General features: G+C 33.5%; 1 protein-coding gene across 2 annotated transcripts; it reads left to right on the top strand.

Annotated features, from left to right (window-relative positions):
• The first annotated feature begins 12,957 nt into the window (after nt 1-12,957).
• LOC116119480 (remorin-like) lies at nt 12,958-16,788 on the top strand. Of its 2 annotated transcripts, none has more exons than XM_031405425.1 (5): nt 12,958-13,340; nt 14,942-15,001; nt 15,112-15,199; nt 15,602-15,683; nt 16,354-16,788. In XM_031405425.1, exons 1-5 carry the CDS (start codon nt 13,151-13,153, stop codon nt 16,552-16,554), a joined length of 621 nt encoding a protein of 206 aa, XP_031261285.1. In that variant the 5' UTR covers nt 12,958-13,150; the 3' UTR covers nt 16,555-16,788. The 2 variants fall into 2 exon arrangements, with proteins under 2 accessions (XP_031261285.1, XP_031261284.1); XM_031405424.1 differs by lacking the exon at nt 12,958-13,340 and adding an exon at nt 13,956-14,332.
• Nucleotides 16,789-16,871: the final 83 nt, after the last annotated feature.

Genomic DNA, 16,871 nt, shown 5'->3' on the forward strand with positions numbered 1-16,871 from the left:
ACCGAAACTGCATAATAACGGTTCCAAAAATTTGGAATCGGAACTTACCCGTTTACAGCCGGTTCTGGTAGGAATCGAAACCAAACCCCGGGTACCCGCCGGTTCCGATTCCAATCGGTTCTTTTGAACACCTCTAGAAGTGTCTATGACAGATGTTTTTAATATTATTATTTTATCAGAGCAATAGTCTTTATTCTTTGCTTGAACATGAATATTTTTATTTATTGACCCAAAAACTTCTTAAATTATATTATTTCCAAGAAAAGTATTGCTACATCTATAGCTACAGAAGTAACAAAACTGGTGAAGGCCATACTACCTTGGTAAAAAAACCCAATTTGGTTTTCTTTTTAATTATGAAAGCAAAGAATAAAGAAAGTAAATATTAAATTATTTTTAAGATCGTATCACATTTTTATACTTACGAAAGAGATACATCTAAGATTTACTCCAAATCGGAATCTTATAAGATATGAAGAGATATATATTGGACCAGTAATAGTTCTTCCAAAAGCATAAAGTAAACCCTCCATGACACTTAATTAATAGATAATCATGTACTAAAAGAAAAAAGTAAAACATTAATGCTTGTTCTTAGCTGTCACTAAACTATTGAAGATTAAATGCAATCGCCATCTTACGAAACGAAGAGTAAACACATATTCTCACCCAAAGTTTAGCGAAATCTTAGATTGATACATCTAGTTTCAGAAATTCTAAATTCCCACTCTCAACACCATTACTTTCTTTTTAATAATTAAAGATTAAAATGGTCATTTTAAAAACCTGTATTTTTTGCACGACTTCCATTATTCTTGGATAGTTTTCGGGCAATTCTATCATCAAAAATCTAAGCTGCCACCACCATTCGATCCCTCAACATCTCCTCTTTAAAACCCATATCACCCCATTGCCCGATCACTCACCGTTTGTCGAAAAAGCCTATTGTTTTTTGCGCAAACGACCACTTTGTAGCAGCTTTTCCGACCGTTTTGTCAACTAGAAATCTTCACCGCCACCACCATTTAAACCCCCTCTATCTGCTCTACAAACCCTTGCCTACTTTTGCCTCACTTACTCACCGGTTGTCAGTTACGATCGCCTCTTTCTGCCAAGGGACAGTCACTTTTTGCAACTTTTTTGATCAATTTTTGGCAACCGCCGGTTCAAGCTAGTTTGGCTTGATTCCGACGCCGTTGTTTTGGTGAGGGCTGGTCAGTGATTACAAAGGTGGACTCAGTGACTAGGTGTTCGTTGAGGCAAATTATCAAACACCTGGTATGCACAGAAAGGAAGGAGGATGGTGAGTCGTTGACAAGAGGAAATTGGCCAGAAAAAAACATCTAAACAACACAAAACAATCACCCACTCCAAAGACAACCAATTCACCCCAACAACTCCAATTTAAACCCAAATTCACCAAAAAAAAAAAAAAAATCCCACAAGAAAATCTATAAGAGGTTGCCAACAATCAAAGAGCTAATACGGTTTAGGTTGTTGGGGCTTTTGAAGAGGAGAGACCGGTGAGTCTATGGGTGGTGAAAGGGTGAATTTTGGAGCCAAAATAGGGCCTAATAGACTACGATTATGCGAACAAAAAAATTGCGATGGTTGACAAACGACGACAGCACACGGTCAGAGATGAGAGGGGTTTTGGAGAGGGAGATGAGATGATCTTGATGGTAGTGTTGGATTGGACAGTCGGCGTCGGAATTAGGCAAGATTAGTCCTTAACGACGGTCGAGTGGGTTTGGTGGGTGTTGGTGGTGGCTGGATGGTGATGGTGGCTACGCGTAAAGGTGGAAAAGTAACTCGCCCGGCCCGGCCCGCGGCGAGTTACGAACTTTGGCGGGTCGGGCCTGCTTAGGCCCGCCATTTTGGGGGAAATGGCTGGCCCAACCCAGCCCGCCAACCCTAACCCGCTGGGTTAGGCGGCGGTCCGGGCCGGATTAGCCGATTTTTTTTATTTTTTTTGTTTTTTTATTTAACTTTTCAAATAAATAATTAACAATTTATAAATGAATCAATTATAAATGTAATTGTTTTTAATTAACTTTTCAAATATCAATAATTCAATTCAATTCAATTAATTTTTTTTTGGTTAACATTTCAAATATTAATTCAATTTTAATACAATAAAATTGTAATATAAGAAAAATTAGACTTATTCATTTATCAAAAAATAAAATAAGAAATTGACAAAAGTATTAACTCGTAAAAACGCTCACCCAAGAAAAAACAATGGGGGTAAAACAATGGTAAAGGGGGGGAAAAAGAGTGCAATAATGACAATTTATTTACAATATACATTTGCAAAACAACAATTTGGGGGTGGTTCACTATTAAGACTCACGCATCATTATTCATTCAATATGTGAACTTCCATAGTGAGATAATTTTTAGCATAAGAAGGATATTTGTAAAGAAGGTAATTGGACGATCTAAGATTCAATTTAATTTTTTATATTTACGTACCATAAAAATACAATAACACATGGCAATATTATGAAGCTTTATAGATTTAATATTTTGATGTTAGAAGTATAGTTTAATTTATTGTGTAAATGATTGTACGTTCAATCATAATAGTTTAATAAAAGAACCTAAAAAAATGGGAGAAACTTAAAAAACAAAAGTAAGTTTGTAATTTGTTAATTTTTTTTTTCGGCCAACCGCTATGTCCGCAAAAAAAAAGCAACCCGCGGGTTGGACGGGTTGGCCATATGCAACTCGACCCGTCGCGGGGTTGGGTTAAACGGACCCCCAATAGGGGTTCCGGGGTTGAACCCTCTTCATGTCGAGCCGGTTAGGTTGACGGCCTAACCACCGACCCATTTGTCCACTCTAGGACCTAGTGCGGGGTAGATTAAATCAAAAGTCAAAGGAACGTAGGGATAGCATAACTCCCAACAACCATCTTTACATCGTAGTTTTGTAACGGGTGAGAATATAGTAAAGTAACCAGGGGTATGAATTTGGGGGGTCGCTAAACCTGGGGGTGGGACTGCGATCGTCTAAAAAGATGAATTGGTTGTTGAAAGCCCAAATGTCGATGGCTTTAACTCATTGGAAACAATCTTTTGGGATGGTTATGGATTGAAAATTGTAGGCCCATAGGCCCAGTAATTTTGGGTGGATCTCTAGTGAATTAGAGATCACTTGACATGATCAAAATGGATAGATATTTAGGTGAGACGTTCTTTCGTTATGATTGAGATGTTTATGTGATCTACAACGCTTGTCATGCTCTCATAATTCAGACGATAAGAGACAGGGGTCGATGATCAAAAGTCAAACAAGATGACAAAATCTCACCGTAGATTCCACTACAAAATTGGAGCCCACAGGTATTCGTTTTGAATCGGCCAACCACCAATCCTCAAACTACGATGTCATTGATTACTCAATTCCATTTCGCAGCGGCTAATCAAATTGCCCTTTCGCAAGTTTTGCCTGCTACGCCGTCGTACAACCCTGCCGTCAAATGGAAATAGAGATCCACGTCCCACTTTTTGAAGGGGAATCTTAGGACATTGCGAAAAAAAAAAAAAAAAAAAAAAAAAAAACTCTAACAACTCAGCAAAACTTTTAACAGCCACTCATTGCTTAATCACTCGAATCCTCCTTTTTTTACAAATTAGGAAAGCCTCAAATTAGAATTATGATTTTTTCTGTAAATTATTTTATTAGATATTAATATGTTAAGACAATTTCAGCCTTCTCTTCTGAATGGGTGTTTTCTGGTATCATCATAAGATAAATAATTAAAGGAGTAGAATATTAAATAATAGGTGAAATTCACAAGGGCATGTTTGGAAAGGCAAGTTAGCCGTCCTGACTGTCCAAGTACCAAGGTAGAGGCAGAGACGCGAAGATGCAATAGCAAGGGACAAGAAGTGCACACATAATCAAGCCCGTGGCATCGTCCAAATATAAAAGCAAAAGTCCTCCATTCAAACGGCCAGATCTCCGGAATAACCGTACATACATACTAAGAGAGACGTAGCCACTAGTAGCAAAGAAATTAGAAAGATTAAAAGGGGAATGCTCTGTTTGCAGTTGCTTATTCTATCCTTCAGAATTCCTTAGGAAGAAGAGAGAAAACGATGGCGATAGCAGTACCGGCTTCATTACTTTTGTGGTACACGCTTGCGGTTATCGGAGCAGTTTTTTGTACTGGTTTGGGTACTGCACTTTAGAGGTGGATAGCATGGGAAGCTCCAAACAAAAGTCTATCTTCAACGTAAGTCTCTCTCTCCTTTTTATTTCCAAATCGGGTTTCTTCTTTATTGATTTAATAAAAAATTGTTTTTCCATCAATATGATATTTTCTGTTTACATTTGTGTTGCTTTCTGCGAAGTTTGGTAAGTATAGTTTCTGGGTTGGTGGTTTGAGAGCCATTTCAATGCTTGTGCAGTTAAATAAATAATGTCCAAACGAGTGCTATTTTTTTAGTTATCTTATCATAAGTAATGTTAATGAAAGGTTGAAGAAGACTCTTGACTTTGGGCTTTCAAAAATATGCCTATTCATGAGGAGAATTAATTTCTTACCATTTCGATTGGCATGTTGTGACTCCATCATGATTTGGTATTGGATGTCAACCAATGCCTAAGGCTTAAGACTCTTTTACCTTATTTTTTATTTATTAAAAAAGTGTAATTGGGATAAAATGGTCTAAAATTATTTATATTAATTTAATTTAAGGTACCTTACATTCTGGCGTATTAATTAACATTATCTTAAAGTAGGTGTATGTCTTATCCTGTGGGCATTAATTACAACTAACCACCCCAAGGTAATTAATAAACAAAATCTACTCTCCCGTGCACCAAACTTTAATGTTTTTTCTCACACCAATTCCTTCTTTGCACAAAGTTTTCACCTACTCTTCAATTCCTCCTTTCTTATATTACTATTTCGGATCACCCATTACATTTGTGATTTACTCTACATTTGTGATTTACTTGTAATATATCAATGGTCCGCTAGGATTAGTCAAAGTGCAACCCGAACACCCTGGTTATTAAAAAAATAATGTTAAAAATATCATTATTATTTGTATGTTAGTGAGAAATAAGTGGAGAAAATAGGCCTTATTAATGAGAGCAAAAATCTGTGCACTCCACACCCACAGGATGTGTGTGTGATGTGGCACATATTTACCATTTGGATTATTTTGCTGAAACTACACTTGGGTAAGCCTCTGTGGTGGTGAAAAAAAGGATTAGATCGTATGTGTCTATTCATTTGTTGGCTGTGTTGTAGGTATCTCTTTCCTTAATGTTTTATAGTCCAGAATTCTCGATACGAGTGCTTTGTTGGTTTTTTCTTGTCAAGATTTTTACTAGATCTAGATATATCTCAAACTTGAGTGACGAACTCTCAAGTTTATTACAGTTCTAATCAGATATGGTTGTTAGGTCATCATCAATAAGATTGTTTTGCAATACTTGCAGGATTAAATTAATGCTTAGCCATGAAGTATCAAACTTTACTCTGAAACACTTACAGCTTTTCTGTTACAAAGTACTTAGATAAGGGCTTCTTTTTTATCTCAGAACGTTATGTTCTTATTATGTTTCTTGATATTTTTTAACAGCTTCACCGGTACTGATGCTTATTGGCCAATCATCATGTGGGGTGAAGGTAATTTACGTAATTTGTTTATTGTAATTGTATCAGATGGCTACAGTTTGATATTTTACTCTTTTTAGGAACGTAATTCTGAGGTTAGTTCAATAAAAACTTGCAATCTTTTATCTGATTTTGTTTTCCTACTCAACAATTACAGCCATATAAGTTTAAAGCGCTTATTTGGAGAAAGAAAGTAAAGAAGCTTATACATCTTGTTCTCCATGCAATTGCCTGATACTGGGCTGTATTGGCATCTACGCTGCATTCAAATATCAAATGAGAGCTTCCATCGCCAATCTTTACAGCTTGCACTCTGGCATTGGATATCGTCATTGTTCTTATGGCATTCAGGTAATTCCCCTTTCATTATTGTAATCTTCTATTCTTATGAAACTTTGATCATCTAATCTAAACATGGAGAGATACTTTAAAATATTGTAGTGGATAGTAGGTTTCTGTTATTCTTCTATCGGAGGAACAGATGCATAAGGAGCGCGTCGCTGCCCTGGCACGTGCGTCGGGCTGTTCGTTTAGTCCTGGCAGTCGCCACTGCTGCCATAGGTTCTTGGAGAAGCTCACATTCGGGAGGTTCACGGTCGCTAAATATGGATCAGAGCCTTGCTTGTCAATTTCACTGCTGTAATTACAATCAATGGAAATGCCTTCGTATTCTTTCATGTAAGTCGGCTCCAGCGGAAGATTGACTATAGCATTCAGCTTAAAAATAAGAGAGGATGAAGATTTTTTTTTCCATTGGGTGGAAGCTAGTAATTAAGCTGTGAATTATATATATAAATGTGTCTTTAGATAAACGTTGTCACTTATCAACCATGTGCCTCTGTAATATTTTATTTATTTGGGACAGTGGCATTGTTATTTTTATATTATTCTATATAATTTAATTAAGCTACCTTATATTAATAGCCTTCCCATTACACTAATAATAAGTGGTGTGGGACATAATACAGCTTGAGTTGAACTTGAACACACCTAGACGATGGTTTCAAAGGAAAGAACATATGAAGGGCGAAATCTGTATATCATTTACTTCAAGTTGTCCATGGGAAGATAAAGAAAAAGACTGGAATTGATCGAACTTATATTTACCTAAACCTATGATTGGACATTGACACCAACCCAGGCCCGGCCCAAGGGGTTGGCAGGAGAGGCACTTGCCTAGGCCCCCCAAAAATAGGGTCCAAATTTTTTATAATTATTTTTTAATATATTTAAAAACGAAAATGGTGTATGATTTTTTATCCAGTCCAAGGGGCAAAAAAAAAAAAAAAAAAAAGCTAAAAAGACCCAAATTTATTATAAATTTTTTAAATTATTCCCATCCAAAGTTTGACAAAATAGCAAGTTTATACCTATAGTTTTATATATTCTAATTTACACCCCTAAATTAACACATTGAATTTCTTTTAACAATAAAATGTTAAAATAGTCATTTAAATGTCTCAAATTACTCTACCCTAATTCCATCCCAAAATTTGACATTCACATAAATCATCTCCACCCCTCTTCTGCCGCCAGCCGTTTAGAGCTGATTCCGATCAATTTTCTTACCTAAATTGATCGGAATCATCACTTTATCATTTCTCAAGTGTTTTTCTAACCTTGATAGCCCTTGATGTGGCCTTTTTTTTTTACAAATCTCATAACCCAACTCCACCGCACACGACAGCCATTTCGGCCTTTTCAGCTTGTACCCAGTGTTGTTGGTCTTCCCCGACATCACCATCTTCCTCCCCTTAACCCTCTCACCAAAATCCTTATCATACCTCATCTATTTACTCCGTCAATTACCAGCCACCGATACCTTTTGGGTTAGGACTTCTCAAGCCTTTCTGGCCAATCCAGGCATTGAAAATTACCTATTTCACCATCCATCGCTTCTCCAACATTTGCTCTCCAAAACCCCCCACAAACCTGAACCCGTTAGCCTGTCGATCGTCATCCACTTCTCCTAGTGATTTTGCATTTCAAAAAGCAATAAAATAAATTTGAAATAATTTTTTTAATATATGCTTATATTATTAGAAGACCCCTAAAATAACTCTTGTCTAGGATCATAAATGTTCTTGAGACGACCCTGCACCAACCAATACAAAATAATCTGAGGCATTGATGGGGGAAAAATGAAGCAGGTGTTATCAAACACTCTTGTTTCACTTTCATCTCCCCATTAAATAATTTTAACAAATTTCATGAGATATTTTTGTCCAATTTTAATACAATATCCATTTTTAAATTTGTACAAGTAAAGGAATGATATCGATTAATGTAAAATCAAGGTTTGATTGATACCAAAATACAAGTATGAATTCATATCTTTTTATATCAATAATGATATCCAAAAGTAAGATTGGAGGGGTTAAGTTGGGAACAAATCATATCTAGTATATAATATTTTTAATGTTTTCAAAAATTAAGTGCGGTGTTAGTGTTACATAATAATAGATGAATGAAAGAAAAATCTAATATAAAAAAATTAATAATATATTATCAGGAGAATGACAGACCATAAATCCATAATTGTGACAGATAGACGCTCAGTCGACAGTGGACCACTTGTCGAAGCTGACAGCCAACTCCAAGTCGCAGAATGTTTAGCTCTCAGGAGCCCACCACGTGGCAATCCGTCCGATAACCGCCAACAAAGCTTGTCATTTTTTAAATGTTTCTCTTCTGGTACTCAAACCAATTTAGTATACAAATTAAAATTACTTCTTAATATAAAATAATTTACACAGCTTAGAAAAAAATTAATGCAGTAGATAAATAGTTTGACATCTTTCATTATATAAATAAAGCTTGTCCTTATCCAGAGAGTTAGGGGTGTTCAAAAACGGTTAACCGAACCGATGAACCATTTTTTTGAACCGAAACCGAACCGATTTGGAGGGAAAATCGGTTTTTCGGTCAACCGGTTTTGAACTAGTTTTTGGTTAACTATTTTAAAAAAGCGGTTAACCGGTTTTGAACTAATTTTCCCTTTTTTTTTTGTAAATTTTTTTTATTTTTTCCTAAATTAAATTTTAAAAATAAATAATACATATCTAAATAAAAATTAAACATTCATATATATCCATTAACCACTACTAGCAATACATTAAAAATATTATTATTTTTATTTAATATATAATATAATATATTATTTTTATTTTTATTTAATATATAATTTTTATTTTTATTATATATATATAACCGGTTTCGATTAACCGTTTTTTATTTTTTCCCAAACTGGTAACCGAACCAGAAATTCAGTTTTTTGAATTTTTCAAACCGTAATCGAACTATTTTTTCAGTTAACTGATTTTTCGGTTCGGTTATCAATTCGATTCAGTTTTTACATTTTTTTTAAGACCCCTATATAGAGCGTCACATTTAGAGTTTTTTTTTTAATTATTATTATTTTGAACGACAATATGAGAGACCATATCCATATGTGATTGACATTAATTGCTTTCGCCTAACCCCTTTGGATAGAGATACAAATCATTCTCTGGTTGCTGCCTCCTACATTGAAATGTACTTTCCAAAGGTGGTCACAGGTTTTGAATAAAGAAGATGACAATAAATAACTCATGCTTTTTCATCTCGAATTCTATCTTTAACTTTCGGTATTATTAATTAAATTAAATCAAAGAAAACATTAAAAATAATAATTGAGATATGTCGTATCAGTCGTTAAAGTTAGTTGGATTATAGGATTAGCCTTATTAACTCTCTATTATAACTTATTCAAACATATCATTTGACATTAAGGAGAATTAGGTATGATTAGGGAATTTATTTTTGAGGAGGAGTATAATCAATTAATAAGATTAAAAATAATTAAAAATAAAATTTACATAAATAAATTCACCTGTCACCACTGAGACGTGATGACTCGTTACGAGTGAAATGAATTAATCATTAATTATAAAAATTATAAAAGCAACCAGCAAAAAGTTTGCAGAGAAATAATAAAAATAAAATATTATTTTCTTTTTAGGAAAAAGAAAAAGAAAAACTAAGGCCCCACCTGGACCGTAGGTCCCCGGGGCCTTTATATGATACAAGTCTATAATGTCAGGTAAAATTATTTCTGGTACCCTAAACATTAACTTTTCATAATGGGTTCCGACCTCACCTCAATCCTCAGAATCAGATGCTAATTCCTGCATAGCTCAAGCCACAAAGTTAATTTTTTCATTTTTTTTTATTTTCTTGAGTACCCTTGTTTTATGCCGTTGATGCATAAATCTGCACTAACTAGAAAATTCTAATCGACTTTGATGGGATCAGAATGGATGTGATTGTGATTAGGGGTAATCAGCAGTGGATGAATAATAAATGTAATAAAGTAAATGACAAAGAGATTTTTAAAGTAGTTCGACGAGGTAAACTCTTGAGCCTAAGTTCACTGTTTTTTGTATTTACTATGAGAGCTTACAAGGTGAATATTGTGTTAAAATCGTAACCCCTTTTTCATTATTTGTGAGGGTTTATATACAAGGTTTATACAAAGGAAATATCGAAAATAAAGGGATTACAATTAATCTGAACTGCAATTCCGATATTCTTGCAATTAGACGCTGAGATTGATGTTGATTTGGTCATTCCTACAATAACTGAGATCTAAAAATATCTGAGAATTAATTGAATGATCATTCGCGAGTTATTCGTGACTAGTTTATGCTTGATCGAATTATGTATTAACAAGCTTACGCTGGATCGTACAATCGATGAAATTAGACTAATCTTTGGTTGAACTATATCCTTACAATAACCCAAACTTGATAAAAAAATCATACACAACATATCTAAAACCATAAAAATACAGAAAAAAATTCGATATACGTCGCCTCGGATGTCCTTATAATATAAGTACAAAAATGAATACTTCCAAAATGAGTTTGTCTCATTTCAGCACCAATTATCCACATCATCTCAAATTGTTTTTTTGCAGTCCCTGTTACGCTCAAACTGTCTTTATGCCCTCATTCGGAAGGCGTATCAGATTAAAGCAATATTCCGTTTTTAATTATTATTATTATTTTTTTTTTGAAATTGGGCAGGGGAATTAAGATAGGCACGAATGTGTTGTCAAAAACAATAAGAAGTGTTTTCATATTTTAATCCTTGTATGAGCTGTCAGGACACTATTGGTTGTGAGAAAAACTCGCCGATAATGTGGATCTTTATTGATTGCAACAAGGATAATAACCAACTTTACAATCTGGCCCACAAAGATTCCGTCGCCGACACGAAATTGGTGATGAGGGTTGAGTTGAGTTAGAGTATCTCACAAGATATTGTGGTGGTTGGAACTTGGACTTGGGTGGTGAATCTTTGATGTACTGTATATTTTATGCGACGCCGTTTAGATTCTGTTCCAGGACCACCCTTGCTCATAAGTCAGAAATTTGGATTCTTATTGCGATGTCGTCTTTGGAGCGATTGTCTGCCACATGGGTCTCCCCTATTGGAAAGGAGATATTTTCAGAATTGTCAATTATATGAATATGATTTTTTAAAAGCCAGTGGCCAAATAATATTTTAATAACGTTAGGCTTACAAAATTATGATATCTTTAATTGATTAATTAAACTTTGAGAATAAGACATTATTATATATAATATTATTAATAATTTAAGAATATAGTGATGAGGCTATTAAAATGTGGGTTGGAGTAATTATTGAAAGCTATAAGAAGAGTTTCATGTGTGTTTCAACTTATACGTTTTAAAATGCGCAAAACATGTTAAATCAATTATTCAAGGTACATTAGTTTTTGAATTTTTCAATTATGGAAGTTTTAATATAATGAGAAATTCACTAATTGAATGTTGGTCAGTCCTAGCTAATGTTGAGCCTTTCCAAAAAAGAAAAAAGGAATACGATGTGCCTCGGATGATATATGATTGATTGTGATTGTCACATGTATTTAATTTATCTTCTGTAATTTTAAATAAATAATTATTAACCCTCAAATGATTTATATATCTTATTTGTTATTTCTATATTTGTAATTTCCGTGAACATTTTATATAACCATATTGAATGAAATATTTGACTTATAAAATAGACATCAAGATTTGAATGAAATTATTTGGTAATGGTTAGGTCTGCACAAAAAAATTGCACAAATGTCATCAATACACCTGGGTTTTAAGTAATGATGATGATTGATGTTAATGTTGATTATACTTTGATAATCATCATTTAAAACTATGACTTATAAAAAAATATAATATTATTATTTCATCAATACAATCTTTTATTTATAAATTATCCTAAATATATTTTTAAAAATATGAGTGCCGCACTAAAACTACGTCGTGCTATTTAAGAAGATATTTACCATAAATGTAGTGATTACGAGATTGCAATATATATATATATTCAATAATTCCAATTAACAAATATTCATGATAGAAATTCTGGAAAGAGTATTATATAATGTAGTAAAATGTACTTCATCAAATAATTCAGGCGACTTTAAATGCACGTTATGGCCAACTAAACCTAATAAAAAGTTTTAAAAATATCCACCATCGATAATGGAATATCTTAAGCCCATCAATAAAATAAAATAAAATAAATTAGTATCAAAGTTTTCATTTTAGAATCTAGATATGTATTAATTGATTTTCAGCAATTATTATTTAATTAATTTTAATCATTAACTTAAAAAACTAATGTTATATAGGGTTGTTCAAAAAAATGCAAAAACTGAACCATCAAAAATACCAATTCGGTTTCTGTTAAAGGAAATACATAAACCAAAAATTCAATTTGATTACCAGTTTAAAGAATTTTTAAAATCGGTTACCCAGGTTTACAAAACCAGTTTTCACTTTAAAATTAAAAAATCACTAAATTCCAAAATCTTTTTCTCTTTACTCTTCACCCTTTACGTATTTCTCCCTTTATTTTTTTTACACAGACACACACATTTCTCCTAAGTTCTCATCGATTTTTACTTTCTCTTCCCTCTCAAAATAAAAAATAATTAAATTAGGGAAAAAATAAAGTTAAAGAGAAAATTGGTTAATCGGTTTTTACTAACTGGTTAACCGAAAAATCGGTTTTTCTCTTAATCGGTTCGATTTTGGTTTAGGAAAATTTCTTAACCAAAAAACCGGTTTGGTTGGATTTTGGTTATGGATACCCATAAATTGTTATATAATATATACTCTTATCAAGTTTACATAGTAAGTTGAGATATTATTTAATATAAAATAAAATTTTAATAATAGTAATAAAATTAATGAGTAAAAATTTGTTTTGTGTATCGCTGGAGTCACTGTCTGCCAACGCATAATAGAGTACCGGTACCTACCAATACAGCTCGATATTTCAAGTTACAGTTAACTCCGAGTTTCAATCCCAACTATAATATCTCAACCTCCACCATTCTCTGCCAACTTTCTTCTTAATTTCTGTTAAATTCTCTCCGCTTTTCATATTCTCCTGTTTCCTTTTCTTTTCTCCAAATTTAGCAACACCTTGCAGAAAGATATGGCCGAGGAGGAACCAAAGAAGATTGAAACCGAATCACCAGCTGACCCTTCTCCTCCTCCTCCACCAGCTCCCGTTGCTGAGCCGCCTGTTGAAGCTCCCAAAGATGTTGCCGAGGAGAAAGCTGTAATTCCACCTCCACCTGCTGAGGAGAAGCCCGAGGACTCCAAAGCTCTTGCAGTTGTTGAAAGTAATTACTATTTCTTTCTTCTCCTCTGTGTTTCTTTTTCTCTTTTTTTCCCCCTTTTTAACTAAACTTTAGCATCGGTCGTTTTGTAAAAGAGGAAAATAAGATTAAAGGAAAAAGTTGTTTGGTGATATTAATTTTGCTTTTCTTGATGTTTCTAAGCAACCAAACAGAGTGGATGCTTACGTTCATTTTATGTCCCTTTACAGATCATCTTTCTTATTTGTTCTTCTTTTTTATTTGTTAATAAAATCATCTTTTGGTAACAAAATTATTTTAAACAATCAGAGAAAATATCATAATATGTTTGGATATTGGAAAAATTAATATAATTTAAAAAAATAAAAATAAAATTTTATTTTATTTTAAGATTCTTTGGAGAAGATTAAGAAAATTTTGAATGGTGTTTGCAAAATTTGGGCCTAATTTGTTCAAAAAACTTTGATATAGCACCTATTATTTCCATTAGTTTTTACAAATTTAGTGAAGTTATTGATAAGAATATCNGATATTATTTAATATAAAATAAAATTTTAATAATAGTAATAAAATTAATGAGTAAAAATTTGTTTTGTGTATCGCTGGAGTCACTGTCTGCCAACGCATAATAGAGTACCGGTACCTACCAATACAGCTCGATATTTCAAGTTACAGTTAACTCCGAGTTTCAATCCCAACTATAATATCTCAACCTCCACCATTCTCTGCCAACTTTCTTCTTAATTTCTGTTAAATTCTCTCCGCTTTTCATATTCTCCTGTTTCCTTTTCTTTTCTCCAAATTTAGCAACACCTTGCAGAAAGATATGGCCGAGGAGGAACCAAAGAAGATTGAAACCGAATCACCAGCTGACCCTTCTCCTCCTCCTCCACCAGCTCCCGTTGCTGAGCCGCCTGTTGAAGCTCCCAAAGATGTTGCCGAGGAGAAAGCTGTAATTCCACCTCCACCTGCTGAGGAGAAGCCCGAGGACTCCAAAGCTCTTGCAGTTGTTGAAAGTAATTACTATTTCTTTCTTCTCCTCTGTGTTTCTTTTTCTCTTTTTTTCCCCCTTTTTAACTAAACTTTAGCATCGGTCGTTTTGTAAAAGAGGAAAATAAGATTAAAGGAAAAAGTTGTTTGGTGATATTAATTTTGCTTTTCTTGATGTTTCTAAGCAACCAAACAGAGTGGATGCTTACGTTCATTTTATGTCCCTTTACAGATCATCTTTCTTATTTGTTCTTCTTTTTTATTTGTTAATAAAATCATCTTTTGGTAACAAAATTATTTTAAACAATCAGAGAAAATATCATAATATGTTTGGATATTGGAAAAATTAATATAATTTAAAAAAATAAAAATAAAATATTATTTTATTTTAAGATTCTTTGGAGAAGATTAAGAAAATTTTGAATGGTGTTTGCAAAATTTGGGCCTAATTTGTTCAAAAAACTTTGATATAGCACCTATTATTTCCATTAGTTTTTACAAATTTAGTGAAGTTATTGATAAGAATATCAGGGAACGAAAAATCAGCAAGCTATTATTCAACAATAAAAAACTAAATAAAATCAAGATATTATCCACACAATCTACTAAATATTCAAATTCTCTAATTCATGCAGAGCCCGCAGAGGCTCCTGAACCTGCTGAGGAGAAAAGTACTGAGGGCTCTGTCAATAGAGGTAACTTTCGATCTTAATTTGACTTAACTTTTGTGTGCCTGTTATATTTAAAGCTTGTGATTAATGTGAGAAAAAAACTCCATCTTCTAAAAAGACTCCATCTTCTCCAGATACTGTGCTTGCAAGAGTTGAAACAGAGAAGAGGATTTCTCTGATTAGAGCGTGGGAAGAAAGTGAGAAGTCCAAAGCAGAGAACAAGTAAGACCCCTTTTGACTTTAATAGGTGTTTTGTTAGCCACCTGCTTATGCAGGGCACATATTGATGATTTTTAACTGTGACGGTAGTCTTATTTTTAAGTGATATGTCCTGATTTCTTGCATTTTTAACGAATAAAAATTAAAATAAGCTGATGAGTTGTATATTCTTCAATAATATGCAGCTATTTTTTTCTTTTGAATTATGCTTTAGTGATTTACCGTTCTACATGTAATGGTCTATCCAATAAACTTGTTGCTGACAATTGCCTTTCAGTCTCATTCAAATTTTCGTGTATTACAACTTCTTGAAGATGGGTTGGATTCATACAAAACTTTTGTTATTCCATATTAGTCAGTTGGAATTTGGTGTACTAAACTATTCTTATTGGAAATTTTGCACAGAGCTCACAAAAAGCTATCTGACATTGGTTCATGGGAGAACAGCCGAAAAGCAGCTGTAGAAGCTGAGCTTAAACATATCGAAGTAAGTCTCCATTTTCTGTAAGGTCGATATGGAAAGTAACATCATTTGCAGTTCTATAAAGCTACATCATTATTTTTGGAAAATTTAGTTCAGAATATATCCTCATTGTAAAACCCTGCCTTGATGTTTATATATACGTGCTTTCTTTTTTTCTAACATTAGTTCTGCAGAAACTTGTTCTCTGAATGCTTTATTCATGAGCATATATAACTTTGTTGTAATTAATTCAATAGAATTTTTTACACCTAAATGTTTATGTATCTGTCTCTGTCTTTACTTTCCATTTACAGGCAAAATGTTCATGTTTTCCCTCTTCAACTTTTATTGATAGATTTTGCCTCTAAGGGTAACTGTTATAATTGGAAAACAATGATATGGTTAGTCATACTTGTTCGGGGTAAATTCAGTGAACCAACTTTTCCTGCAGTTTGGCTCCTAAGCTTTGTTCTATTTGTTAAATTACCACATTCGGTATTATAATTAGTACAATAATGTTTTGAAATCAGTCCGCTATGACTTGGTACACGGTTCTTTGTGTAGACCTCAAAGAATTTGCTTCCTAGTTCTTACCACGTCTAATAAACTTTGATGCAGAAGGAGGATTAATAATCTGCCTTAAATTTTCTCTCCAGAATTCACATTCTCTGACAATTCTGTTATATATGAGCAGGAGCAATTGGAGAAGAAAAAGGCACAGTATGTGGAGAAAATGAAAAACAAGATAGCACTGATCCACAGGGAAGCCGAAGAAAAGAGAGCAATGGTTGAAGCTAAAAGAGGAGAAGATCTTCTCAAAGCAGAGGAGACAGCTGCAAAATATCGTGCCACGGGAACCTCCCCGAAGAAGCTCCTTGTCCTTGGCTGTTTTTGAGGCTGGAAACCCTGAAGTGTGATTGAAAAATTAAATTATATGTATATGTTATTTGAACATTCATTTGTTAATTTAGTCTTGGTGTTTGGTTTTGTGGTGGAGAATTGATAGATGTAAGATGTTCATTATTGTGTGTGCACAGTCATGTATTTGTGTGTATATATACTTTGGGATGAATTATTGAATTTGTATGAAAGAAGTTTAAAATAATGCTGAATCTGAAGTGCAATCCAATCACTCTTTGTGTTTTCGGTTATATTTGCTGAACAGTAAACCTCAGGACACCCATTTCATATGTAAGAAGTTACAGGGAAAGA

Source organism: Pistacia vera, unplaced genomic scaffold (genome assembly GCF_008641045.1).
Source record: "Pistacia vera cultivar Batoury unplaced genomic scaffold, PisVer_v2 Contig890, whole genome shotgun sequence".
Taxonomy (NCBI): domain Eukaryota; kingdom Viridiplantae; phylum Streptophyta; class Magnoliopsida; order Sapindales; family Anacardiaceae; genus Pistacia; species Pistacia vera.

Bases quoted from the DNA above. Each gene is read 5' to 3' on its own strand.
- LOC116119480 (XM_031405425.1), top strand. From the start codon at position 13,151: ATGGCCGAGGAGGAACCAAAGAAGATTGAAACCGAATCACCAGCTGAC. The intron at 15,002-15,111 runs GTAACTTTCGAT...CATCTTCTCCAG, and splicing joins TGAGGGCTCTGTCAATAGAG to ATACTGTGCTTGCAAGAGTT. The intron at 15,684-16,353 runs GTAAGTCTCCAT...ATATATGAGCAG, and splicing joins CTGAGCTTAAACATATCGAA to GAGCAATTGGAGAAGAAAAA.